The sequence below is a fragment of the Sus scrofa genome, chromosome 2, assembly GCF_054392235.1.
Source record: "Sus scrofa isolate SSC_HxYL_T2T_F1_AM1 chromosome 2, Sscrofa_HxYL_maternal_Yorkshire_Landrace_v2.0, whole genome shotgun sequence".
NCBI classification, from domain to species: domain Eukaryota; kingdom Metazoa; phylum Chordata; class Mammalia; order Artiodactyla; family Suidae; genus Sus; species Sus scrofa.
In genome coordinates, this window is record NC_139384.1 from 159,058,299 (window position 1) to 159,084,609 (window position 26,311).

Below are 26,311 nucleotides of genomic sequence, written 5' to 3' on the forward strand. Positions count from 1 at the left end.
AAAAATTGTAATAGGTATCTTAGCTTAGTATCAGATTTCTGTTGATGGGAAGGGGAGAAAAATTGGAATCTAAACACTTAAAATCAATGATGGTTTTAAGCCATTTACCCTGGCTCATGCTGCTTTACAAATGGTTGGGCTTGATGCTGTCATTTCAAAAGCTTTTAAGCTCTATCTTTTCTTTTTTATTTCAGTGAATAAATTCTCTTTCTTTTCTTCTTTTAAGAGTCAAAAGGGACTTTAATAAAAGAAAAGCAAATCTAGCCTCGGAACAAACCAAAGACTCACAAGAAGAGGATGGCCAGAATAACCACCTCTGAAGGCTTCAGCATCTCCTTGGCACATTAGCACGTCAGGAAGACTGACGGGAATTCGCACCTCTTGTCACCTCACACACCTTAGAGAATGTGAAGGACACCTTTGGAAGGAGGCAGCATGAATCAGTGATGGTCCCTGGGCTCCTGGGAACTCTTTTCACTACCAACGGGTGTGACCTTAAGCAAGTCACTTCACCACTTTCTCAGCTTCCGTTTATTCATCTAAAATGAGAAGGTAATACTAGATGAGCTCTTCACTGCCTTTCCCACCACCATCCTGTATCCTCAACAGCCTATTTTTATTTAAAAAGGCATATGTGGATGTAGATTTATTTTTCCACTCCTTCTAATTACACTGTGATGAATGGACAAACGAACATAAGTGGGAGACAGAGTGAGGCTCTTTGGCTAGGAAAAAAGTGGTTAGATCCCCAAAAGTGATGGGAATCTCCATGCCTGAGTGACTAACAGTAAGGAACTCATTCTGGAAGAAATGGGCGGGACCATATTAGAAGGGACACAGATTTATGAGGGGCTTTGCATGGTGCGCTGAAGTCAGAACAGCTCCTGTGCACATCTGTCCCAACGCCCTGTACAGTGACATGAAGTTGGGAGGTTGTAGTTGGTGAGGATGGAAGTATTTACACCATAGAAATTGGCAGATGCTATAAATCAGGTTTTTGTCCCCCCTCCCAGCAAGCCAGTTGTGGAATATTTATTAGCATACAACTGGCCTTCTTCTTCAAGCTTGTTGCTTGTGGGAAAATTGTCCCCTTAAGACTACCCAAGACCTGTGTCTGGAGAGGATCAGAAAAGAATATTGTCCCGTTGAAAGCACATTCACCGATAGTACATTGAAGTTGTATCTTATACAGGAGTTATAGTCTAAGTTAGAACATAAGGTGACTCTGGAAGATAGCAAAATTTACCCTTGAAAAATCCCTGTAATTTTATGACACATGGTGTTTATCTTTTCTTAAAGAATCCCATTATCACAGGATCCTTCACTAATGAAACGAGTCATCTTTTTTGGTTCTGTATGTGTGTGTGAGAGAGAGAGCCTTATTTTTGACTAATACCAGATGCACTAAAATGTTCAACAGATTAGATGTGCCTTTATAGTCTGAATGACACTTAGAACTGTGGGATGCTCACGCTTAGAACTGAGAGGTCCAAGGTCACAGAGGCTGACTAAGGGAACAGCAATGCCTACTTGTGCTTACTGCAAGAATGGTGAGCAGAACTGCCTATTTAAAATAGCATTGATGTTTTCCTTTCTTTGTATTGTATTTATCTGCCAAGCACCAAATTTAATTCACCTAAGTTCTGATAGAACTCCACTCTCCTGATACACAAAAGATCTTTGCAGAGGAACTGTTTTTGGCAACTCACAGATGCCAGTGGGTAGAGTCAGGAATGACCAGGGTTGGGGAAATTGTTTCAACTCTTGGCCAGTCAGATCACCTAAACCTTGTCCTTACTTATGGACAAGGGGGCAACAAGAGAGACCAGTTAGGAAACCAGACAGGTGGAAAGGTGCAGAAGTCATGGATACTGCTGCCAGCTACATAGGACTTTTCCAGAAGCTCACACTGGGCTGACTAAACATAGGGAGGAAACCAGTGGTAAACTTCAACTCTCAATTTATGGTTTTCTCCTCACAAAGCTAAGAGGCCCAGAGCTTCTGGCCTTGAAAGCCTGAAACAGTGCCTCTCTACTTTAAGAGTAGCCGTATTTTTGTGAAGAATTAAGAGCCAGCTCTTGTGTTCTGTTTGATTCCTTTCCTTTACATGTCCCCGAAATTATCTGCCTGTGCTATTTTGATTTCCTCCAAACACTATCAATTCTGACTCACTTTCACCAAGAAAGTGGATGGGTTAACAAGCACTAAAAGAAGGTGGCCAGATTCTGTTCCAGGTTGGAAACGAGCAGGGTCCAGGGCCACTTGCTTCTTTACCAACTGTTGTCATCTGTTTGGATTCAAGCCCTGATGTGCTGTCACCTCATCTCTGCAGTCGCCTGGTCCCTCCTTTTTCTGTGACCTTGTATAGATCAGCCCAAGGGAGAGATTTGGGCAAACACGTACCCAAGTGCAATGGGTTTGGTCGGATCTCCACTGGGATGGGAATTGTTTGTGCCATTTCTTGTCTATACAGTTTAAATGGAAACAGGAACCCCGCCCAACCTCTGTAGGTTGAACCCCTAGTTTTTACTCCCAGTGACCTGCATCTGTGCCTACAGCACCTTCATGGGCTGTCAGGAACCAGGGACCCACTGACTGGAGACCACAGCCTCCGGGAGGTGAGATGGATTTCTAGTCCTAACCAGGTGACAGATCCACAGTGTAAGTTGGAAAAGAAAAAGCATTGCCTCCATCACTGCACAGAACAGCTGATTCTAAGGACCTCGCACCACTGGACATTTGGAGCCTTAGGACAAAATCTTTTTTCAAAAAATAAAAGGATGGCTAAATTCCTGTGATTGCTAGTTGTTGAAATCAGGCCCCTTTGGTTTGACTCTCTAACTTGGGCTAAAACCGTCTCCCTTCCGGTGGAACATGTCTCATTTACGTTTGTGACCACCAAGGCTCAGGGCTAAGAATTTTAGAAAACAGGGTGACTCTTTGACCCTTTTGTCTGGTGTTTCTGGAAGCTTTTTCTCCTCGCAGCTTCCTTCCTTACCTGGAACATCTGCAAAGTCTGAGCAGGTGCCCAAGACTGGGAGGATCCTGGTTCTAAGACTCTGGGCCGCCCAGCCCACTGTGTCCACAGGGACAGTTCGTGGTGGGGAGGGGTGGCCCTGTGACCTTGGCCATGGTCCCAACTCCAAGGGAGGAAATGCTTGCTAATGGCTCACATCCCAAAGGGCAACACTGCTTTCGGCTGAGGGCATTGCTAGGGCAGGAGTCAATGTCCAGCTACATGGAGCACCGCTCAGTTAATCTGGGTAATTTAATAGTTTGTGGTTATGCTGCTTGTGATAGGAAAATTTTAACCGGAAACGACTAGACGTTAAGTCATCGTAGCTCTTCTAGACTGGAGGGATTGCGAAACATCTAGGGAGAACGAGTGGGTTAGCCCAGTAGCAGGGACCAGTGTTCCTGCTTTTGGCTGACACAGCAATGCCCAGGCTTGCATTCTTCCAAAACCAAACGAAAAGGCATGAAAAACAGGCTTTTCCGTATCCAGTCGTCCCCACGTCCTGTCAACACAGATTCCTGTTTCCTAGAAACTCTGTCTGTCTGTGATCACTGTCTCCTCCATTCAGTGTCATATCAGACACATCAATAGTAAAAAACCCAAACCCCAGTTATCTGCGCTGTTGGGAACGGACGGCCCTTGGGTGGGAAATCCATGCTTCTGCTGAGCTTAGCGTTTGTACCGTCATTGTGCCTGTGTGAATTAAAGTGTCTTCTCTACACCCTAAGCAACTGACCCTTCTTTGTCAGCCGTGTGTGTTGGGGGGTGAATAATTGTTCCCCCAAGAGGGAGGGGTGTGGGTTCCTGGAGTCACTTGTTCTTATTTCCACTTCCTGCTGTGAGGGACATCCTTCGCCAGGGACAGCTGGTGTCAGACACCCTGTTCTAGAACCATGGGAAGCAACACAGTCTCGCTGATCCACAAAACAGAAAGGAAGCACAGCCCAGAATTCTGGACTCTGTCTTTCACTATGACCTGAAGGACAGCCCACACATCTTTTTCCACGCTACCCTCCCACCCCTCAACATCTTCATCCTGTTCCACACACCCAAGCAGCAGGTGCACGGTCCAAGGCCCTTGACTCAGGACAGGAAGGGAACAGACAACTCTGACCTCTTGCAGCCAGAAGCAACCTCTGCCCTTGGGGACAACTGAGGGAACATGCAGCTACCTCTTGGACCCACAACAGCTTGACAGTCAGCAGCTTAGCTGGTTTTCAGGATCAGTTCTCGTCAGTCTGGTGGGCTCCAATCCTGCAAACTAGGGGCTGTTGTCCAGGTCCTGTTCTCAGCACCCTCTGAGCACAGAGGAGGAGCTAGACCCCCTGCCATTCTGAGGAACGCCAGCCTTAAGGATGAGATCTCACTTCTGCTGGTTGCTTTGGCCTATGCATGCCATTGCCTGCTCATAGCTGGTGTTCCCCTTGTGATGGCTGGGTGGTGGGAGCACAGGTGAGTCCAGAAAGTTCACTGAAACCAGAGGGACCTTGTTATTCCTACTCAGGGTTCTCATTCCCCCCCTCCCCCGCTGATGTGACTCAGCCCTGAATACCTCCAGCCCCCAGAGGTGTGGCTAAGTGTGAGAATTCCACGAACTTAGCAAAACACAAAAGCCCTGCAGGCTGGCCTCATTTTAAGCTCTGAGCATGGCCTTTATACCCACACAAATCCTAAGCAGAGCTCAGTTGCTGCCACAGACAAAAGCAAGAAGAGGTGCTTCACTCATCCTGAGTTCAAGCCACAAGATGGGACTACAGGCCAAAGCTTATTCACCATCAAACTCCGAACGTCAAACTGAAAGAATTCTTTATACGTTCAGAGCAGCTTCTGACGTGGTTTCTGAGTGTCTGTGTTAAAATGTAACATCAGGATTTCCCCTTGTGGCACCGCAACTGGTATCCATGTGGATACAGATTCAATCCCTGGCCTCGCTCAGTGGGTTAAGGATCCGGCAGTGCTGTGAGCTGTAGCATAGGTATCATCACCCCAGGTTTCTGGACTGATGGCATTTTTCTGCCAAACCAAGAGAGGCTCATCACACATCAAAGCAATTCCATCCCCTCATCCCCTTCCCACCTGCCCCAGCCTTGACCACAGGTACTGTGCTGAGCAACACATTCCTGCTCTGCAGGCTTGACAACAGTGCCAGTGGCCACCTGCTGCTTACCTGCCTGAGGTGCACACCACCCTCTTCTAGGATCACAGATCGATTTTCTTTGAGTTATTTAGGGTCCATGTGGTTCAGGGGCCAGGCATGTGACCAGGTGTGGCCAATCGTTCTCAGTATCTGGGACACAGTGACTGGGTCAATGGTGAGCACGTGACCCAGCAGGACCAATCAGAATCCACCTCCTTAGTCGGCCCAATGCAGAGATGCTCCCTCCCCCTGAAGTTAGGAAGCAGCAAAATGCAAACCTGAAGGTGTCAAGGGCCCGTTTTGCTCCTACATGGAAAGAAGCACTACTTCAGCAGGTGGGGTGAACAGGTGGAATGAGACATCCTAGATCCCATCTGCTTCAAACTATCCACATCTATCCCTGAAGTTTTCAGTTACATCAGACTTCAAAAAAAAAAAAAAAAAAACCTTTTCAGAAAGGTTTTCTTTGCCCATAGAAGCCTAACATTTGCAACGAAAGATGTCCTACATAAAATCTCACTGGATCCAGGAGTATTTCCCTGAAAGGTTTTAGTGTAACAGGTTCGGTGGAATGTTGAAGGGTGCGCAAACGTTCCAGAGTCAAAAACATGTTGGAGAAGCATGAGTTGGACAGATTTTGAAAGACTCATAAAACTTCTCAGATCCTTCCGCGTGGTGATACATACTTCGAGTCTCCCAAGAGTAGACATGGTAAATGATCCATTCCCATACTCCCTGGACTCCTTGGGAACAGTTTCCTAAAAAATATGCTTTGGAACATGCTTTGTTTGCATTTTCTCAAAGTTTAGACTTTTAGGAAGAAGCAGAAAACGCTTTAAGGAGAAGACAAAAACAAACCCCAAAGACCCTTTCAGGATCTCTTCTGAACTCAATTAGCTTAATCTCAAATGGCAATGGCTTTTACAAGCATACTAAATCTGATGACTCCTTAAAAAAATCTTTAGCTACTACCCCCAAGTTCCAATAATGGTCCTCTAACTCTGTGGCCAAAACAAAAAATCAAGCTCAACTGCAAAGACAAACTCCCCACATTTTCTCACGGTGACGGTGTGCATCAGATGCGCCCGTCTTGCTAACCCTGTCTGCTCCGCTGGGCGGTGCTCACGCTGCAGGTGGAAGGGCGCAAGGCAGAAGAAGGCTAGACAACGACACGGTGGTTTTACAGTTATTTTAATAACCAGGTTTACATTAACAGTCACTGGAGGAACTTTTTTCTTAATCTCAGCTAAACTCAAAACACAGTTTTCTTCACGGTTCAAAGCAAACAGCTCTTGGCGTTCCAGAGCCGCCTCACAGCTACCACGGGTCACAGGGAGATTTACTGTCTGTCCATAGTCACCAGACACAGAACCGAACACCCACACACCGTTGCCAAAGGGGGAACTTCCAGGAATGCTGGCTGCCCAGCACCGCCCACGGGGACGCAGGGACTTGAGCTGGAGTTTTCCAGGGGGCACAGCCTGGGAAGCTTGTGACATGAAGCTGCTGGGGACGGCTTCTGCGAGGGGAGAGGGGGTGCACGTCCAGGCTTGGGAGGCAGGCCTTGGGAGCAGAGCATGACTTTCTGTGTGTAGTCATGCAGAAAAGGGCCACAGGGTGACTAGACTTGCATGAACCGATTTTCTGCCTAACTACAACCCGCCAGCTTTAGAAAACTCAGAGAAGGAATCTTCCCAGTGGGGTGGCTGATTTAACAGTTCTACGAATACCTTCTCCACTCCCCAAGACAGTGGCCGTGCCAGAAAGAAACCCCGAAGGTGGCTCCATCTGGGTTTGGAGTAATGCGAGAAGGCCGAGGGCGGGGGTGGAGGGGAAAGAGAGGGGCGGGGCCAAGAGATGAGACAGCAAAAGCAAGCTGGGGTGGGGGGAGGTGGAAGATCCAGCACGCCCTTCGCACTCGGAGGAGACGCCAGGGAACCCAGAGGGCTGTGCCCCACCCCCGCCCCCACCCCCTCCGCAGGTTCTCTGCCTAAACCCTGTGGACCCGGCTCTTTGATTGGGTCTCTTGCAAGAGGGTCCATTTGAATATAAATTTCAACTTAAGTAATAAGGAACTAGAAATCAAAGTCCCGAAAATCGTGGGAGTTTTCTTGGAACTCTCAGGAATGTCTATGCTCGGAAAGTTACTAAGTGAAGAAAGGGAGACTTTCTCAGATGAGGGACGTTGCCTGCCGCGAAGGCATGAAGAGGGGGTTCCCACAGCATGGAAACCTTGTGTGGAATATAAAGTTCGGGTTGAAGGTTTCATTCAGAAGCCCCAAGTGCAACCCATCTGGCCACGGACCATCTATTTTCATGGCACAGAGAGGTCATGGGAGGAGGAGCTGGACGCAGGGTCTGGGTAAGAGCAGCAGCGGACGGCACGCGTACAAGTGGATGCTCGGACTAGCGTTATTTAAGCGTCTCTTCCTCCATCTGGTGGTTGTGGCTGGCACTGCAACGCATCCTGCCGCACAGCCCAGCCAATGAGGTATATAAAGAGGCTGCAGCTGATCCGCTCCCTCTGCCTGCAAAACTGTCATAGTAGTGATTTCTGCCAAAGGCTCCCCAGTCTCTGAGTTATAAATCAAGAGCTACATCCTCTCCTTCAGTTAAGTTTCCCTTAAAATAAAGGCACCATGAAAAAGCCTTAGAAATAGCAAGACTCCGTGTGTGAGGGGACATAATTTTTTTTTTTTTTTTTTTTTTGTAATGACTAGAACAGAAATTAGCTTGCTAGAGAAATCCTCTTCCTTGGCTGTTTCCCAATTCCTTTTCAACCCTTTTCTCTGGTCTTCAGCTTACTAACACCTGCAGAGATAATAGCTTCTCCTAAGCGCTTGAAAGGTGTCTGAGGCCTGCTCTTTTCTTGAAAGGTCTGGGATCTACCAGCTGGATCTCTCCCCCACCCCCCACCCCCACGCACAGAAGGCTGGTCCCAGGTTGAATATGTTTTTCCTGCACATGGCGGCTTGGTTCTACAAATCCTCATCGCCCTCAAAGAACTTGCTTCAAAAAACTGGACATGCAGGGCTGACAGACAAGGTGGGAGCTAACACTGGATGCTAATTTCCTTTAAGCGTCATGTCAGGAAGGCCGAATGTCACTTCCACTCGTCCAGGGATTCCAAGACTGAAACAAGTCTTCCCCAAGGAGAAGCTAACAGAAGGCGACAGAGCCAACGAACAGAACCACGACCACAGGCAGGGCTCCCTCTGCTCCCCGTGGGCTTTTCCACATCCCTGCTGGACTCCCATAGCCGCTGAGATTCCCCAAGAGGAGTTAGGGACACCGGCGAAAACACTCTCCCCACAAAATCCTATTCAATCAAGGATGTGCCTGGGTCTCGGGAGATCAAGAGCGTCACTCACCGCTGGCACACGAGGCTCCAGTCCTAACTCGGTCCTGCCAGGAGCTGCCCGCTCGCCTCCGTTTGCAAGGAGAAGGGAGGCGACCACCAGCAGGTGTTTAGCGGGAGGCTCATTTAAGCGGCTGCGCCCCCCGCCCCCCCAGCGCCTGTGCCGTGCTCTCAGCTGCCGCCTTTTAAGAGCACCAAAGAGCCAGGGAGGGCAAGAGAAAGAGAGAGGGCTTTTCCTCTCTCCCCTTTCCTGCCCAACCCCAGGAAAGAAGAGAAGACGTGGAAAACCCCACCAAGAAAGAGGTCCGTCCAAACCCTGGCACGACCCAGCAGGGGGACGCGCTAGTTGGATTGGGGCGGGTTGGGGAGGGGGGTGTTGTAACAAAATGGTTCAAGGAATAAAATCTACTAGGAGGGAACGTAACAAAGTCTGGAACCCCAGACCGCCTGCCTTCTCAGCAGACCCCGCAGACGGTGCGGGAATGACCCGGCTGCCCCGAGGTGGCCATCTTCCGTGGAAATAAAGGTACTTCCTCAACACAATACATAGGACCCCTTAAGCTCACCCCCCGCCGCCCCTCCCCCCGTACACACCCTATCCCAGCCCTCTGAGCCCTCGGCCTTGCTCTGGGCTCCCACCACCCACGGACCCCAAATAACCAGCATCCCTTGTGTTCATTTTCCTGACGTCCCAGCTTTGTCTGTCCCCTTGTCTTAAGATGCAGCACTACACACGCTCTCAACACTATATAGCAGACTTTTACCTTAGTGGCCTGATTGCATGCATGAAAGTGGGGGGAGGGGGTTCCAACCCCCATTAGGCTAAGCATAAACCGAAAACAAAGCGATATTCGTAAAGCTAGGCAAGCGAGCGTAACATTGGAGAAACATAAGGCTTGAGGCTTATTGATTCTTTAGCTCGAAACTGTTTGGATTCGCTTTCCTTCTTAAATAGTGGTGTACCATTTTGGCTTCAAAAGAATCTCTTCTTGCTTCTGCCCCTCTCTTCCGGGAAGGGTGGCTTAACTCAGGGATGTGATGTTCGAACGGCCTCCAGGGGGCGCCACGATGCGCTTGCTGGCGGAGCGGACCCCCTCATCCACTTGGGTGCCTACGGGTGGCAGTAAGTTCCCAGCGAATAGAAAGGGAGCGGGGGTGTGGACAAGAGAGAAATTGCGTTACGTTGAAGAAGGTGCTGTAATAAACGCCTTCCTCATCTCCCAAGAAGCTGCCCGTCTGTCACGTGTTCCAGACTTTTCGGACCCACCCTCCTGAAAAGAGCCCTTTGCCAGGAGAAGCTAGGCTCTTAGCGGGGGTCACCAGCCCCTCAGCATCACAGCGGTGATAATAAAAAGAGCAATGGGAAGGACATGAAAAGCAGCTGCCCACATTCCTTGGGGCAAGCAGCGTGTGCAGGGCTTCTCAGGTCGCCTGACTCCGCTCTCACCACTACCCCTTGAGGAGGTCGTTCTTAGCCCACCTTACGGAGGAGGTGACTGAGGTTGCGGGAGGTGAGGCAACTTGCCCAGGGTCTCACAACTTGCAGTAGTGACGTTCCACCCCTCCCCGGCCATGGCAAAAAGGAAACACTAATAGGCATTCATGACCTTTTAGAAAGGGGCCTCCAAAAGTTTAGGGGTGATGGTCGCCGGGGAGCCGTGAAAAATGACACATCACTGAACAGTTTCTGGCAACTGCAACACAGGGTCTCTGACGACACCCTCTTCCAGTCGTCTTCCTCCTCTGCGCCCCCTTGTTTTTCCTATTTTCCTGTTTCTCCCATTCCCTCTCCCCCCCACACACAGCTGCTGTCTCTCTATGCATTTCATCCCCTTCTTATCTTGCTTCTCTCGCTTTAAAATGCTCATCATAGGACTTCCCAATGTGGCACAGTGGAAACACATGCAACAAGGAACCATGAGGTTGTGGGTTCGATTCCTGGCCTCGCTCAGTGGGTTAAGGATCCAGGATTGCCGTGAGCTGTGTTGTAATTGCAGATGCAGCTCTGATGAGACCCCCTAGCCTGGGAACCTCCATATGCTGCGGGTGCAGCCCTAAAAAGACAAAAGGCAAAAAAATAAATAAATAAAACAAAAATGCTCATCATAGAGGTACAAATCTATGCTTATTTTCCCCCATTTTAAGACGACTGGTTAGGGAGCCATTGAATATTTTCTATGAATACGAGACCTTTGAGACTACTGGTGGCACTAAACCGCGGTCAGGGTTCAGTCAATGGCAGCTATTGCCAGCATCCTTACTAAAAGGAAGGGAGATTATATTTAAAATTCTGAGTGAGAAGAAGCTACTGCAATTGGAGCAGAAAAATAACTTGAGCTCTCCATCCACCTGAGCAAACGGAGGAAAGGAAACGTACTGCAGGGCTTTCACAGGCCAAGATCCCATCCGGGTTCCCGCCCGGGTTCCCGCCCGGTGCCAGAGACCACCCCCACCCCGGCCCGCCAGGTGTGACCTCCAAGCAGCACTGGCCATTATTTAAACCTCATCTTTAACCTGACTGAGCCTTGGCTTACTTCCCAGCAGGGCCCCTCTTTGGTGGGGCAAATCTTCCTGCTGGCTGCCCCAGTGGCCTGCTCCCTGAAAAGTGATGGGTTAGTAGCTCTAGGGATCACTGCTCACCTCTTCCCCTCCCTCCTCTGGCCCCTTTTCGCATCACCTTGTCCCACTCACCTGACAGGCTAAATCCCGACTGATGGAGGTTCCTCACGGGAGGGTTGGGCCGCGTGGGAGAGCCCCGGGTGGAGCCGGCGGGGGTGCCCCCCTTGGGCGTGGTGGTCAGGTCAAACACTGGCCCATCATACATGCCCCTGGGCACCGCGTGCAGGTCCGCCATCTGCGGCAGAGAAAGTGGTCACCATTTATTTCTTCAACAGCTAAGGGTCTGTTCTAGGCAGTACAGGGGTGGCCGTGAGCAAAGCGTGTAGTGGGAGCCAGAAAATAACAATCACGTTATTTTTTACTAAGGATGTGCTTCCCAACACGATGAAGGTAATTAACACTCCTGTATGTTATATATCAAAGCTGTTAGGAGGGGGCGTTCCCATCATGGCTCAGTGGTTAATGAATCAGACTGGTATCCATGAAGACAGGGGTTCCATCCCTGGCCGCACTCAGTGGATCTGACATTGCTGTGGCTGTGGCGTCGGCTGGCAGCTGTAGCTCCAACTCAACCCCTAGCCTGGGAACCTCCATATGCCGCAGGTGCGGTCCTTAAAAAAAAAAAAAAAGGACCAAAAAAAAAAGTTAAGAGTATAAATCCTGGGAGCTCTCATCACAAGGAAAATGGAATTTTTTTCTATTGAATGGTGTATCTCTGTGAGATGATGGCTGTTCCCTAAGCTTATTGTGGTACCCGTCCGTGATGTAAGTCAGATGATGCTGTGTGTCCATTCTGTCTGAGTAACACTGGAAAAATAAGATGATTTTAAGGCAAAGAGACGCAGTATAACATAAAGTGGGGGTGTTGTGACAGAGTGACCCTGGAATGGCGAGTGAAGGGCTCTCTAAACAGATGAGCTTCCATCTGAAGGATCAAAGGAGCCTGCTGGTGGAGCCGGGGTGGAGCTAAGCAGGGAGGAGGCTGGGGGAGGCAGAGGAGTGGCCTGGATGGCAGAGTTCCCGGCAGAGGAAAGGGAGTGGGAACATGAGCCAACGGGAAGAACCCCCTGTGTGGCCAGGGCGGGGCCGGTGGGAAGGGGCGCAGTTTGAGGGGAGGTCACGTGCTGGCAAGGATGCGATCTCGCGGGAGCTCCATCCTCAAACTCCTCAGCACAGATCAGAAACGAGTGTCCTCATTCAGTGGCTCTGGCCCACCCGCCTCTGGCTATGGCCACACACTAGCCCTGGGACCGTGGAGCCTGCCAGCAACATCACCCAAGCACAGGCTCTGTGCCAGGCTTGGCGTGACGGGAGCTTACGTCCACAGGAAACAGACTGCCTCTGCTAAGGGGCTCACAGCCCATGACACAAACCCTGCAGGACCACACAGGGCAGCAGTATGGGCGGCACAGGGTACGACGGCCAGAGGACAGCACAGGATGGCTGCCTGCTAAGACCCAAAGGATGGGTGGCCGCAGAGCCTTCCTTCTCTGTCAGGGACTCAGGTGCAGACTCAGGGGCGGAGCTCATCAAATCTGCAGATGCTGAGGACTCAGGTGAGATGATGCCTATATGGGCGCTCTCCCCAGACCTTGACCAAGAACTATCCCATCAGCACTTGTCGGTGTCACGTGACGGAAAGACAAACAGATACGTAGGACCCTTGAGTTTCACGCTCTCCTCTATCAGACCACAGCTGGAGGGTGGATTTTACTCCACACCGCCTACATTTAACGTGATCGCTCATAAAGAGAGAAGAATGGGGAAGGGGTTTACAGTATTGTCACGAAGGGAGCGCGGGAGGCTGCAGCGACTGTGAGGCCAAAGAAGAGATGCCTGTGAGAACGCACTGATGCTCAGAGATGGGCTGAGCTCGTTCTGCGCAGGTGCCTGGAGCAGAAATGAGCTGCCCGGTTGGCTTCAGGGAGGTAGACGTGAGCCCAGCAGAAGCAAGTATGTTCTCCCCTAGAGGCCACGGACATGGCGGCTGCCTCCCCCTGGGCTTTAGAGGAAATGGATTCTCTCTGGCTTCTCATCATCAACTGCCTCGGAAACCCTACATGTAAAATTATAAGGGACTTTCCCAATCCAAGGTCCACAACTGGACAACCAAGATCACGCAGGGGCCATGTGCACAAAAGGATCTAGCGTCCCAGAATTTTGAAAAGCTTATTTCAATTTACGCTTCCATCTCCATCATAATTCTAGAATCCCTCTATTTTTGCTTGGAAAGCTGATTGGATTACCTGTTCACTTCCCAATAAAACAATACATTAGAAAACAAAAACGGGCCAAAAAAAAGTTTGTTCTCTCAGGCAGGGCTGGGCAGCTGCCTCATGAGACGGGGAAGGCCACTCTGTTGCAAACACCCACCCACCTACTGATGGGCTCCCTGGTGTCTGTCTGGGAATTGGGTAGGACACCTACCGATTGGGCTTCTCAGAGGGATGCTGAGCTCAAAGGGACACTGCAGCGGGCACCCACTTCCTGTCCCCAAGCCTGAACCCCACCCACCACTGAAGACTCCCTCTCCCAGAGGCTGGGCCTGTTGGCAGCAGGAAGGTCTCATGGGAGCCCACTCAAGAACTGCCCTCAGATGAAGAAGACCCCACCCTCTGCCTGGGGGCAGCCCACACCCAAAAGCTGCTTTATAGGGTGGAAGTCCAGGCAGAGGGAGCCCAGCGCCCTTTCAAGGACCAGCCCAGCTGAGGAGGCCTTGCTTACAACCGCATCCCTGCCAACCTCTCCCTCGGCCCTGTCCTGCTTCCTTCATGTGGTCACAAGGGGAGATCCTGAAAGCAATACCCACGAAACCTGCTGCTTGGCGAGCTCCCTCGGAGCCTGTTTCACAGGAACAGTGCTCTGCAGAGAGGTGGAGACTCCTGCGATGGGTCCAGGCACCGAGGTGGGCAGGGCTGTTTCCTCCAGCCTGGCCCTGGGGCCTTATAAAGGGACCCCCACCCCAGCTCCCCCATCCCACATGCACGGATGACTTTATCCTTCTAATAGACTGGTCAGGACCAGGGCTCAAACCCCACACTCCTGAGCTGGTTACATCGGGCTGTGAGGAGCCCTAAGGCTTCCGTACAGGAAGGTGACCTTGAGGTTGGTGCGGGGGTAGGAAGGGAAGCTGAAAAGACAGAGATCTGGGCCTTCCCCCCCAATCAGCTAGAGCTACTCTGTCTTGGACGTGTGTGCCCACACAGGTGCACTTCTACCAATCTGCCAAATCAGGGACATAAATTAGATTTTTGTCTGAATCACCAAACTAGCTACAAGAGTTAGAAATGTTTGCCCAGAGGCAGTCACACCAACAGAAAAGGGATGGGACAGAGAGGGGTGGGTGTGGACCACTGGTTCTCCTTGTGAGCCTTAAAGAGTCATTTATTTTTAAGAAATACAGAGTCATTACTTTGAAATGTTAAAATATTGAATTGATTTTTGGAAAGCACGCTAGAAATGGGGAAATCATTTTTCTTTTTTTTTTTTTTTTTTTTGGCCTTTGTCTTTTTGTTGTTGTTGTTGCTATTTCTTGGGCCGCTCCCTCGGCATATGGAGGTTCCCAGGCTAGGGGTTGAATCGGAGCTGTAGCCACCAGCCTACGCCAGAGCCACAGCAACGCAGGATCCGAGCCGAGTCTGCAACCTACACCACAGCTCACGGCAACGCCAGATCGTTAACCCACTGAGCAAGGGCAGGGACCGAACCCGCAACCTCATGGTTCCTAGTCGGATTCGTTAACCACTGCGCCACGACGGGAACTCCGGGAAATCATTTTTCAAAAAGATTTCTTTAGCCAAAAAAGTTTTTGAAACTCCCTTGCGCAGTCCATTAAATCTGTGCCCTATCCTTTGGGAAGAGATGGTTGCTGTGAATGTCTCTGGGAAGATCTAGAGCGCCCGAGACCCTCCCTAGGTCAAGGTGACCCGTGCTGTGCAGAAGGGACACAGGCCCCGCCCCCACCCTGGGCTCAGGGAGCTGCTCACCTTCCTCCGGGCTTTAATGCGCTTGTAGACATAGTCCGAGAAGGGGCTGCAGGGGATGAAGCGGCCGGCGCCCTGGGTCACGTGCAGGTTGCCGTCTTCCAGCATGATCTTGCCCTGGCAGATGACCACCAGAGGAGCCCCGCGCAGCTCCATCCCTTCAAAGATGTTGTACTCGGCGGCCTGGAGACAAAGCCTTGGTTACGCGCATGCGTAGCAAGGAGCGAAGGAGGACCGCGGTCCTCCCCTGCTCGGGATCCTGCCTTCAGCATCACTAGCATCTGTCTGACCGGGTAACCCAGGGAAGGCTTAGAGCACCTGCAGGCTTTTGGCAGCCTCGGGAGACAGACACTTCCTACGAGTGGGCTTCCCAGTGGAGAGAAGCCTTCACTCCTTAGCAGGGTCCTCCCGTGGACGTGAGTTTTTGCCACTGGTGGTGTTCAAAGAGGTGGATAACTACCAGGGATGGTGAGTTTGTGGTCTTGAACTGGGTAGGTGGGTTATATGACCCTCGAGTCCCCCTAGCTTGAAATGAAATACTATGAGATGATATCACTTCTATGTGGAACCTAAAATACGGCACAAATGATCCTCCCTACAAAACAGACTCACAGACCCGGAGAACAGACTTGTGGTTCCCAAGGGGGAAAGGGGGGAGCGGGATGGAAGGGGAGTGTGGGGCTGGGAGATGCAAACTATGACATCAGAGTGGATAAGCCACGAGGTCCTGCTGCACACCATAGGGAACTATATCCAACCTCCTGGGATAGACCATGATGTAGATAATGGGAGAAAAAGAATGTGTGTATACGGTGCGCCTGGGTCACTGAGCACAGCAGAAACTGGCACGACACTGTGAATCCACCACACTTTAATAAAGAATACGCAAAAGTAAAAATTCAAAAAATAAATAAATAACATGATATGACACCCTGTTTAAGCAAAGGCCATTATCCCCACAATGGGCTTCCTCCTACCGCCTTCGTTTACGCACTAGGTGCAAAAGGCATGGCTGCAGAGTGCTTAAGGGCGTCAGATTGGAATCCAGTTGTCTGGGTTAGAATCCCAACGTCACCCTTTATTTGCGGCATCAATGATCTAATCTCTCTGCAACTCCATTTCCCAATCTATAAAGCAGGGACAATAATAGTTCCTATACCTGGAGACAGCTATTGCGAAGACTCAGTGAATGAGAAGCACAGTGCCCACGGCCGAGGTGCTTGAGAAACACTATTTTTATGAGCAAGTATTAAGCCCCTATACGCCTGAGGAAGTCGTCTGAGCTGTTCACATTTTTTTTCCCATCCTCTCTCCACCTCAGCACCAGGTAACCAGGTTCTTCCTGCTGACCGGAGGGAGACATGGCCACAGGGCTGGCTCTGGCCAACGCAGGCCAAGAGGAGGTGACATCACTGGGAAGCTCTCGGAGCTGGTGCACCCTCACCACATCCTGGTCCCAGCCTCAGCTCTCAGAGCACGTGGAGACACGGTGCGCCTTCTCACCCGGCAGCTCCCATCCCCGAGGGACTGTGGTGGGCAGGGCCCCTCTCCTCTGCAGACCCACTATGGAACGCGGGAGCGGCACAGGCACTGCTGCCTTCTTAAGTCCCTGGGAATTGGGGATGGTTTGTGCCTGCTGCATGTCCCCGCCTGAAGCCCCAGTTCACCACACACGCACATCTCTCCTGACGACGACGGCCTTACCCACAGCCCCCTCTGCTCCACTCCTGCTCAGGCCTTACCGACTGGTGGTTCTTGGCAGAGACAATCTTGACAGCATCCGGATCCCAGATGACCAGGTCGCTGTCGGAACCCACAGATATTCTTCCCTTGCGGGGGTACAGGTTAAAGATCTTGGCAGCGTTTGTGCTTGTCACGGCCACAAACTGGTTTTCATCCATTTTCCCCGTGGCCTGTTGAAATACACACACACACACACACACACACACACACACACACACACACACACACACACACACCTGTCATCCTACGGCTTCGGATGAGCACAGAGGCCCCAAATACAGTGACCTCTGAGGTGGTTGAGCACCAAACTCCACCCAGCCAGCTACAGAATCAGCAGGGATGCGGTGACGGCCCCGGGCAGATGGTTAAACACGTGGCTGCAGATGAAATTCACTGCACTGGACAAGGATGCATTTTTTTCATGACATGTACATACATTTACTTATTCATCCCTCCTAACTCCAAAAAGGACTATAACGAGTTCACAGGAAAAACCAGGGTGATTATGAGCCTATCTTTTAGCTACTATGTTTGCGTTTGCAGAGGCACAGGATAAATATGGAAGAACCTCGCCCAAATGGTAGCAGTGCTTAGCCCTGAGTTGTGGGATTATGAGTGATTCTTGTCTTCTTTCATGTGTGTGCTTCTCTGTGGTTCCAAGTGTTCTTTACTGACCATGAATCATGTTGGAAATTTTAAAATATGTATAATTTTAACAGTTCCAGACAGTGCCAAGATAAATACATGCACATATTTATAAACACATATCAGTGTAAAAAAAGACAAAAAAAAATCTGTAAGAGAAGAGACAAAAATATTTATGCTTTTCCCCTTCTCCAAATAGAAATCTTGGGTAAAGAAAGAAGACTTTAGTTTAAAATCTAGTTTTGAGCTTCCTGGGAGCCAAGAAGAAAAGGGGAACTTGGCTGATTACACTGTGTAGATGTGTATTCCGTTTGGCTCTGAACTGGCTGTCTTTAGGGTTTTGAAAATAAAATGGAGGGAAATGATCAGCTTAGTAATGAGTTTGTTGTTCATTTTACTCTAATCTTTGGGAAAGAATTCATTTGCCCGGCTCTTTTTTGTTCTTCCCCCTTGGTCAGCTTCAGTGATGTGAACGAAGAAGATAACACCAGGTCGCTTTGCCAGAAGACATTGCTCGACCATCCCTTGTTCAGCCTGGTTGACCACACACCCCAGAGCAGGGCATCCTTAGTGGGCAAGATGACTCGAGCCTTAACCACAGACCCCTTGCTTATCATTTCATAGGGCTCTAGCCACCCCTTTTAAAAGAGGTGGTAAAAGCCTCGAAACAAAAAGAATTTTAATTCATATTCTGTTGAGCACACATCACTGACATCATCCAGTGAAGGATCCGTGTGGCTGGTTCCTAGACCTTAACAGTCTAGTGGAGGCTTCCTCGGAACCCCAGACCTCGGGATCATCACTCTAGAAGCAAGATTCCCAAACACTGGAGCCCCCTGGCTCCTGAGCCACCTTGGCAGGTATGAGGCCTCACTGGCACCTGCAGCAGCCCCGGCCCTGAGGAGCAGGGGCAGGAGGCTCTGATGGCCCTGGGCTGGCCCCCCATGACCGAGGCCCTTTCTTACCACAGCCTTGTCCCAGATAACACACATCCGCTCCTCCACGCCGTTGGTGCCCTCGGGAATGGCTGTGAAGTTGTCCTTCCCGATGGCTTTCTGGGCGGTGCTGAAGGTGCAGTGGGCACTCCCAGAGAGCTGCAGGTCCCCACTGGCAAGGGAGAAAAGCTCCGTGTGAACCGGGAGGCTGCAGGCACCGCGGGGCCCAGAACCCAGGGTCTAGTGTCAGCGTGTGGAGAGCCCTGGCTTGAGTTGGGATCCCTTCCCCGCCCTCTGGCCAACTATGTGAACTTGGGTGAATTTCCTGCCTCTCTGGGGTGGCGTCACCCCATCTGGAAAATCAGGGGATGGAATGAGGTCACCTTTGTGCCACAAAAGGGACCCAAATGCATGATGGGACTTGTCCACCGAGGGCAGCAGCAAATGAGACCTCCTGTCATTTTGGTGATGGGGTCACCACCACCAGCCGTCACAGACACAGACTCACAGACATGGGGTTGCCAGACGGGGGAGTGGGATGGATGGGGAGTTTGTGGTTAGTAGTTGCAAACTACACATTTGGAACAGATAAGCAATGAGGTCCCGCTGCACAGCACAGGGAACTGTATCCAATCACTTGGGATAGAACATGATGCAAAATACCATGAGAAAAAGAAGGTGTATATACACACACACATATATATGACTGGGTCACCATGCTATTCAGCAAAAACTGACTCAATACTGTAAATCAACTATATTTTTTTTTTGCCAATATTTTTTTAATAGTTCTTTCCCCAATACAATTTTTTTCCTACTGTACAGCATGGTGACCCAGTTACACACACATGTACACATTCTATTTTCACACATTATCACGCTCCATCATAAGTGACTAGACAAATTAATTTTTTTAAAAAAGCATGAGGCAAGCAGGCAAGTGATTTTGTCTCTGACCCGCAGTTGCTCAGCCTGTAAACTGGTGCTGACAGTTCCTCACTCAGAGGCTCTCAGCACGATTCCGAGAAACAGCGAGGTCCGGGGTAAAGACTCAGCCTGGTGCTTGGCACACAGTAGGCCTTAACCGCTATTCCCGTTACTACTAACACAACTGCTGTAGCATCTTTCTGTGATGGAGAAGAGTCTTTTGCCTGTGCGCCACACGGCAGGGGAGTCCTGGATGTGTTTTCCTTTGCAGACTCTAGTCTCGCGCCAGTCTCCATCCCACAGGACCCAACAGGCCTCCACGTAATGACCACTCCTCGGCATTCGGCACCAACCTGGCCAGCAGGGAGTTGATGTAGTCAGGAGTGGTCGGGTCCGGACTCAGAGGTGGGGAGGTCACAAATGCAGCCGCCTTGGCCCAGTTCTTGCTCCAGTAATGGGTCCCATCCGTGCCGAGGCTGGCGGTGATGGGCTCGCCAAAGACCACGTTTCCTGGAAGAGGTGGGAGAGAGGCAATGGGTCTACCCGGCTGAGATGGTCATGACCCCAAAGCTTATGCAAAGCTGTGGCTCTGGAGTCAGGAAGGCCTGCGTTCAAGTCCATGGTCCCACCTTTTCTAAGCCTCCGATTTTCTATCTGCTAAATGGGAACAATTTTGTATTCCATAGAAGCCACTGGAGGCAAGGCGTAGCATCAACTATCAAATTTTGAGGCAGAAGAAAAATTGAGGCGAAAGAAAAAAAAAATATATATATATACACAATGATTATAAGATTCATCCTCATTTCAAAAACATTACAATGTGGAAGAAATTAGTCCTGGAATTGGTGAAATAAGATGATGTTTACTTTGCAACCCTGTGAAAATGAAATAATTTCACACACACAGTGTCTGCCACATTGAGATGCTAAGCAAGTGATTTCTTTATACCTCCTACTCCTTCCCCCATGGAAGCCCAAAGCCCCATATGTGCCCACCATCCAGCTGCTGATGCAAGGACATGCCCTGGTTCCACAAAGGAAAACCCACTTCCACGGACGACAGGCCTCATGAGCTTTTCCAGCACGTGTGTTACTCTTTCACCTGAGCCAGTGAGGGATTTGCTCAAGGACACCCAACAACCCAGGATACGGCAAAGATGAGACTCGCTTCGCAGACCTCGTGTCCAGAAAGAGGAGCTTAAATGTCCAAACCAAGGAGAGGGGAGGAAGGAAACTGGGAAATACACCGACCTAAGCTGAGCTTCTCAAAGAAGAAGGGACAGTGATACAGATGCAAACGCTGTCTCATAGAAGGTGGGTTGGTACCAAGTCTCCCTGTGCCAGAATCTTGGGCTTCTGCATGTATGGTCCCCCCCCATCCATAGTCAAGTTCCCCGCGAGGTGGAAATTTAAGAAGGTTCCACACGCAGGATTACAGGTTTTGCCTTGCTTCGACTCCAATTAGTGGGTTTGGGTCGCCTGGATTTCTGTATCAGAAAGAATTCTAAATATGCCTCCTGGTCTCATTAGAGACCATGATTGAGGAGTGAGGTCTGCCATGGGCAAAAGAAGGAAGCAATGATGATGATATGAATACGACAGCCCTGCTCTTTGGGGCGGCCGCCAAAAGGGTCCCCATGTGACCGACTGATGCGGATTTCAAGGGCTCTCCAAAACTATTTGCCACACTAAGGCACACAGGACCACAGAGAAATGAAGCAAGGCAAACACTCAAGTGCTAGTAAGGGAAAGGGCAACCTTACAAGTGGAGGTCCCTCCCGTGGGACTCTCTTTGGATGGAAGACTAGGAAGAGCAAAGACTGTAATTTTACTGCCCTTGGAGCTGAAGACAAGCTCTTCCCGCTGAGAGATTCCTGGACAAGATGTGCTTCAGCGTCCTCATCTGAGACACAGTCATAACAACTGCCAGATTCTCAGGGGTCTTTGTAAACTCCACAGGAAAACACAGGCAAAGCCTTTCCCGCAGTGCCAGGTGTGCAGCTGTTCCTCATTCAATTGTCGTTCCAGATGTTGATCCCAGGCAGCCAGGCAGAGGTGCTGAGGACACTGGGGCATTAAACACCCCGGGGCTTAAGTCGTCTGCTGGTCTGGGGTAGGTGTGAGCCCTGCAATACTCTGTCCTCCTGCTCAGCTCGCTCTGAACGATCTTGCCTCTTTCCTAAGAATGACACATCACGCCATGTTTATGGGCTTTAACCTCAGCGGCCGCTTTTTTTTAAATCTCTGGCATAATGCCTCCCCTTCCACTCTGGAGACACAGCTGTACTCTTGCCAGCTCTTGTCATGAGCCAGAAGCCTACAGGTGAAGAATTTTTCTGCATGAAATCTAAAATACGTTTAAAATAAGACCCAGCTGAGAATGGGTCCCAGCTGGGATGCAGCCATCAGCAGAAGGCACGAGGAGGCGTGGATGGCGGCCATGGGGAGAGGGTGGGGGTGTCCTTTTCCTTTTTTCTTTCTTTGTCCCCTTCTCCATGAACGGGTGAGGAGCACTGGGCTGCTGGCCTGCTTTGGTCCCGACGACTCCCACCCAGTGGAGCCATCGCGTCAGGTCATGTGGAGACACCTAGAAGCGAGCTCACTGCCATAGGGAAGCCAGGTGGGGCCCCCGATCCCGCCAGCTGGACAGACTGCCCTGGCCATTAGGAAGCTTCCCCTCCCGCAGAAAAGGGTCCCCTTTGCCAGAAGGCTGGGCAGTTGGACAGTGGCCATCATCAGCCATCATCAGCTGGGGCTATTTTTAGCCACCCAGTCAAGCATACGTGGGGTTTCACAGCCCAGTGCTGAGCGTGGAAGCTGAGAAACTCACCATGGGTCTCTCCGCCGGCACACAGAGGTCACGGTTGTACAGCTGGACCTAGGAAATCCTCCTTCCTAACCAAACACAGACCCCACCGCCTCCTGTGTCACACTCTGTTCACAAGGGAACCCGCAACTATGCCACGGAGGACAAGAACAGAAGGCAGGAAAGCAAGCTTTGAAAGGAGGGTCAACTTTAGCTTAGCACAGGTGAGCAAAGGAAGCCAGAGTGACCAGCCATGGAGAAAAGAAGCAGACGTCAGAAGGCCATGGGGACAGAGACCCGGGTCACAAAGGCCGAGCTGCTAGATGTCCTCTGGAGCCCCAGTCAGGGCCTTTTCTGAAACAACCTGAGCGGCTCAGGGGGTGGGACCTTGTCCCTACACTTTGCCCTCAGTGTGGCCCATAGATCTCACATCCTTGGAGAAGCAACTGGTTGAGAGATGAGCCGGTGAGCCAAGCCAAAGCCACTGCAGCCTCCTGGGGACTTTTGCTTGAGCTGCTGGCAACAACGTTCTTGACCCCCATGACACCCCCACCCAGCTTGGAAGACAACGGGAGCTCTTAGCATTTATTCTTGTCACCTGTCCAGACTGAAAATAAAGCCAACAGAAAGGAAAGCAGAGTCCAGAAAGGAATAAGAGTGGTAGAGCCCTAATAGCATTGTTTAAACCCCTTGATCCAGCCATGCCTGAAACACCTTCAGTCGATAATTTACTTAAGTCCATTTGAGTTGGGTCTTTGACAGCTGCACCCAATATGATCTTGGCTAACATGTCCATTTATAAAGCTTGGATAACGTGAACTAATGGTGAAAGATCACAGAAAAAAAGGGAAAAAAAGACGCATAAGAGTCTTAAGAGTGGATGCAAGCTGCTTCATCTCAAGCAGACTGCTTACCCTCCCTAAGCCTCGGTTTACTTGTCAGCCAAGTAGAAGAAATCCCGGGATCCCAGCATCCACATGGGATGCAAAAAGAATCCAATGGGCTAACAAGGATAAGGGGCTTGCCAGAGAGCAAGACAGCGAGCAGAACAGGCACCATTTATACAGGAGAGTGGACGGAAGGACCACGCGGCATGTTAGGAGCTCAGAGATCTTCAGAGCACAAATCACCTTTTTTCCTGGCTTGCGAGATAAGGTCGGCGGCACTCTTGCTCATGACCTTCGTGACGTAGAGTGGACAGTTGGTCTGGCTGGCAATGGTGATGGCACGGAACACAGCCTCCGCTTCCAGCTGCAAAAAAAAAAAAAAAAGTCCCCATAAGTCAAAGGAAGCATGGACTGCTCAACCACCCCTTTGCCTTCACAGAGGATGCAGCACCGCACAGAGGTTCGAAGCCCAGGGGATCTGCAGCCAGACGCCCTGGATCCAGAAGTCAGGTCTACGGCTCTCCAGCCCTATGATTCCACTGGGATTCTCAGTGCCTCCACCCGCACCTGGGAAGCGGAGGTCAGGGGAGCGTGGCGGGGTGGTGGTGTGAGTGAAGGCACTGCCTGGCCAGAGTGGGCACTGGGTCAGTCTAGCTGGTCTTCTCTGGGCCTCTCCTCCCCTCTCCCTGGGGTTATCACAAAGGCTACCTGCCATGGAAGCCTTGGCTCCCCAATCTGCTCACGGCTGAATCTCTAGCAAAACACAATCCCAGCACCAATGGGTATAAAAATAACCAGTAAAGGCAATTAGGCATTAAATCCTTTCCTGCAGCAATGGACAGTTGGTGATGGGTTAGTTCCCGCAGGCATTTCTTATATCAATAATCCCCAGGGTTCTTAGCACAAAGATTTCTTTAATTATTGATCCCCTCCAGCCCACCCTAACATAGAATTCACCTTGTCAAACAGGCCAACCAACCGGGCTGAATTGAATAGATAAGGAATGATGAGTCTTCCCTCATCAAAGCAGGACCTTAGAGCTCAGCCGCTCTCATGAGCTGGGTCTGCATTCTGGTTCTGTCACTGAGACACTGGGTGGCATTGGGGATGTCACACAAGCCCCCAAAGGCTCAGCTGCCCTGTCTGTCAAGTGGGGATGATAACAGGGCCTGATACACAGGGCTGGTGAGAGGACCGAGAGAGTTTATTCTTGTAAGGCAATCAGCCCACTCCTGGACCAAGGCAAGTACTCCTGGAAGGCTGCTATTGGTCCTCCTGCTGATGACAGCTTCCGACCAGTGGCAGAGGGCCTTCGTGACTCCCCAAAGCCCAAATAAGCCCAGTTCAGCCCAGTGCAGACAGGCTGGCACTTTTCCTTTCAATCAGCCACAGTTCCTTTTTGGATGGATGTGACACTCTGGTTAGCCATGCAGCCCCATGCTTTTCAAAAATACCAAAAATAGCTTGCAGACAGAAGCCTGATGTTTGCGTAATGCAAACTGGTCACTGCCCTTGGTGGCATGGCTTAGCAGACAGACTCTAAGCCCTTGGCGGGTCCGGCGGGCATCTCCCGAGCCACACTCGGTCCAGGGTCACACGTGGTAAGACCCTGGACCCCTGGGCACAGGTGAATTCACCACCATCCTGAAGCACTCAGAGGCAGCTGTCCCCATACCCTGACTTCAGCTCTCTGAATAGCATCACTCAAGATGCTACCTGGGTGGGCTCTGAACTGAGGAGGGGCTGCTTCTGCAATGCCCACGCCTCCCTCTTCACACCTATACTGACCACTCCAGCTCCCCAAAGACCGCAGTCCTGGCTGCTGTGATCTCACCACCACCACCCCTCCACCAGCATCGTAGGGACTCAAGCACCTTGACAGCATGGCTATCTTTGGAAGGTTACATCACCCTCCAACCTCACCCAAAAGGGCTTCCAGGGTTGTCGAGATCTGCATCTGAGAGGCTTTTTTACTAAAAAGGAGACGGGAACCAGGGGTGAGGGGGTTGGAAAAACAAACCAAGGAACAAAAATAGCCTTTGCTCAGAAATCCCCTGGCTGCAGCGGGGGATCGCTGTCTCGCCAGCACATCTGCACACTGACCAGCGTGGAAGGAGTCTCACAAACAGGGCTGACCGCCCTGGTCCACGCATGCTGGTAAACAATCCTCCAGCCCTTCAAAGGTGATCAGCTGGTGCCTTAACCTCTCTGAGCTTCAGCTCCTTCAGGGAAAAATACCCACCACCCAGAGCAGGGCAAGGATAATGCTTATCTCCTCTAAATGCAATGAGCACAGGACTGGGTATGAGCAAGGATTCCAGAGAAGGGTCCGCGTGTTAAGGAGCCAGACTTTTGTGTGGCTTTGCTGTGACTGTATCCTCCATCGCAAAATTATAAATTATTTCAACCAGCCACAAAAATATCATTAGGCACAAGAGAAATTTTAGGGTGCTGGTAAACAGTCTGTTTCTCCACAACTGTGTGCTAGTTACACAAGCGAGTTCATTTTGGGTCCATCCATTGTGCCTTTATGATGGGCACACTACGCCGTGTGTGTTCCATTTTCCTTATGAAAAGAGCCTAAGAGAGACAGACCACAGGAACACCATCATTTATGGTTCTGGCGCCTTCCACCTGTTGTAGGGTATGGGGTTTGGGAGGAGAGAATAAGAGCGTTTGCTTCCAGGACTCGGAAAACATGGAATTTGTTCCAGGTGCCAGGCCCAAGCTGGTCTCCCAAAGCCAGTGAATGCTCAGGTGCACGGTGGCCACTTCCCAACTCTGGGCCATGCCAGCAGCTGAAGTCGCTGACATCCCAGACACAAGGGGCCAGCCACGCGTGACCAACCATTCACTCTTCGGCGGCTGAGCACAGACGCTAATCAGGATCCATCTGACACGATGTCCTCATCACGGGGCACAAGTCACCAGACACAGCGCCTATGACAAACCCCGTCAGCTCCCATCCGCATGGCTGATACTGTGCAGGGCTCAAAATACCATGTGGGTAAGAGAGCATCTCTGGGGTTCACACTCATGAACAAATGACTCCTTTTTTCTTTTTGTCTTTTTAGAGCCGCACCTGCAGCACATGGAGGTTCCCAGGCTAGGGGTCTAATCGGAGCAGTAGCTGCCAGCCTACACCACAGCCACAGCAACGTGGGATCTGAGCCATGTCTGCAACCTACACCACAGCTCACAGCAACGCCCGATCCTTAAGCCACTGAGCAAGGCCAGGGATCGAACCTGCATCCAT

The 26,311-nt window shown here is 50.7% G+C and overlaps 2 protein-coding genes across 12 annotated transcripts in view; one reads left to right on the top strand and one right to left on the bottom strand.

Annotated features, from left to right (window-relative positions):
* Window positions 1-3,743, top strand: part of STK32A (serine/threonine kinase 32A) — a 141,304-nt gene extending 137,561 nt beyond the window's left edge. For all 9 annotated transcript variants that reach the window (XM_085014963.1, XM_085014964.1, XM_085014968.1 and 6 more), the window contains one exon: window positions 227-3,743. In XM_085014963.1, the coding sequence (XP_084871089.1) occupies window positions 227-320 (94 nt within the window). In that variant the 3' untranslated portion in view covers window positions 321-3,743. The remainder of the gene's footprint in view (window positions 1-226) is intronic.
* Window positions 3,744-6,328: 2,585 nt separating this feature from the next.
* DPYSL3 (dihydropyrimidinase like 3) overlaps window positions 6,329-26,311 on the bottom strand; it is a 114,779-nt gene continuing 94,796 nt past the window's right edge. For 2 of the 3 annotated variants that reach the window (XM_003124066.7, XM_085014957.1), the window contains exons 8-14: window positions 23,299-23,419; window positions 19,717-19,873; window positions 18,467-18,608; window positions 16,856-17,026; window positions 15,117-15,296; window positions 11,203-11,365; window positions 6,329-9,622 (exon numbers count right to left, since the gene is read on the bottom strand). In XM_003124066.7, coding sequence (XP_003124114.5) covers window positions 9,534-9,622; window positions 11,203-11,365; window positions 15,117-15,296; window positions 16,856-17,026; window positions 18,467-18,608; window positions 19,717-19,873; window positions 23,299-23,419 — 1,023 coding nt within the window. In that variant the 3' untranslated portion in view covers window positions 6,329-9,533. Of the gene's footprint in view, window positions 10,543-11,202; window positions 11,366-15,116; window positions 15,297-15,682; window positions 17,027-18,466; window positions 18,609-19,716; window positions 19,874-23,298; window positions 23,420-26,311 lie in introns of all 3 variants that reach the window. The other variant, XR_014839020.1, reaches the window with a different exon arrangement.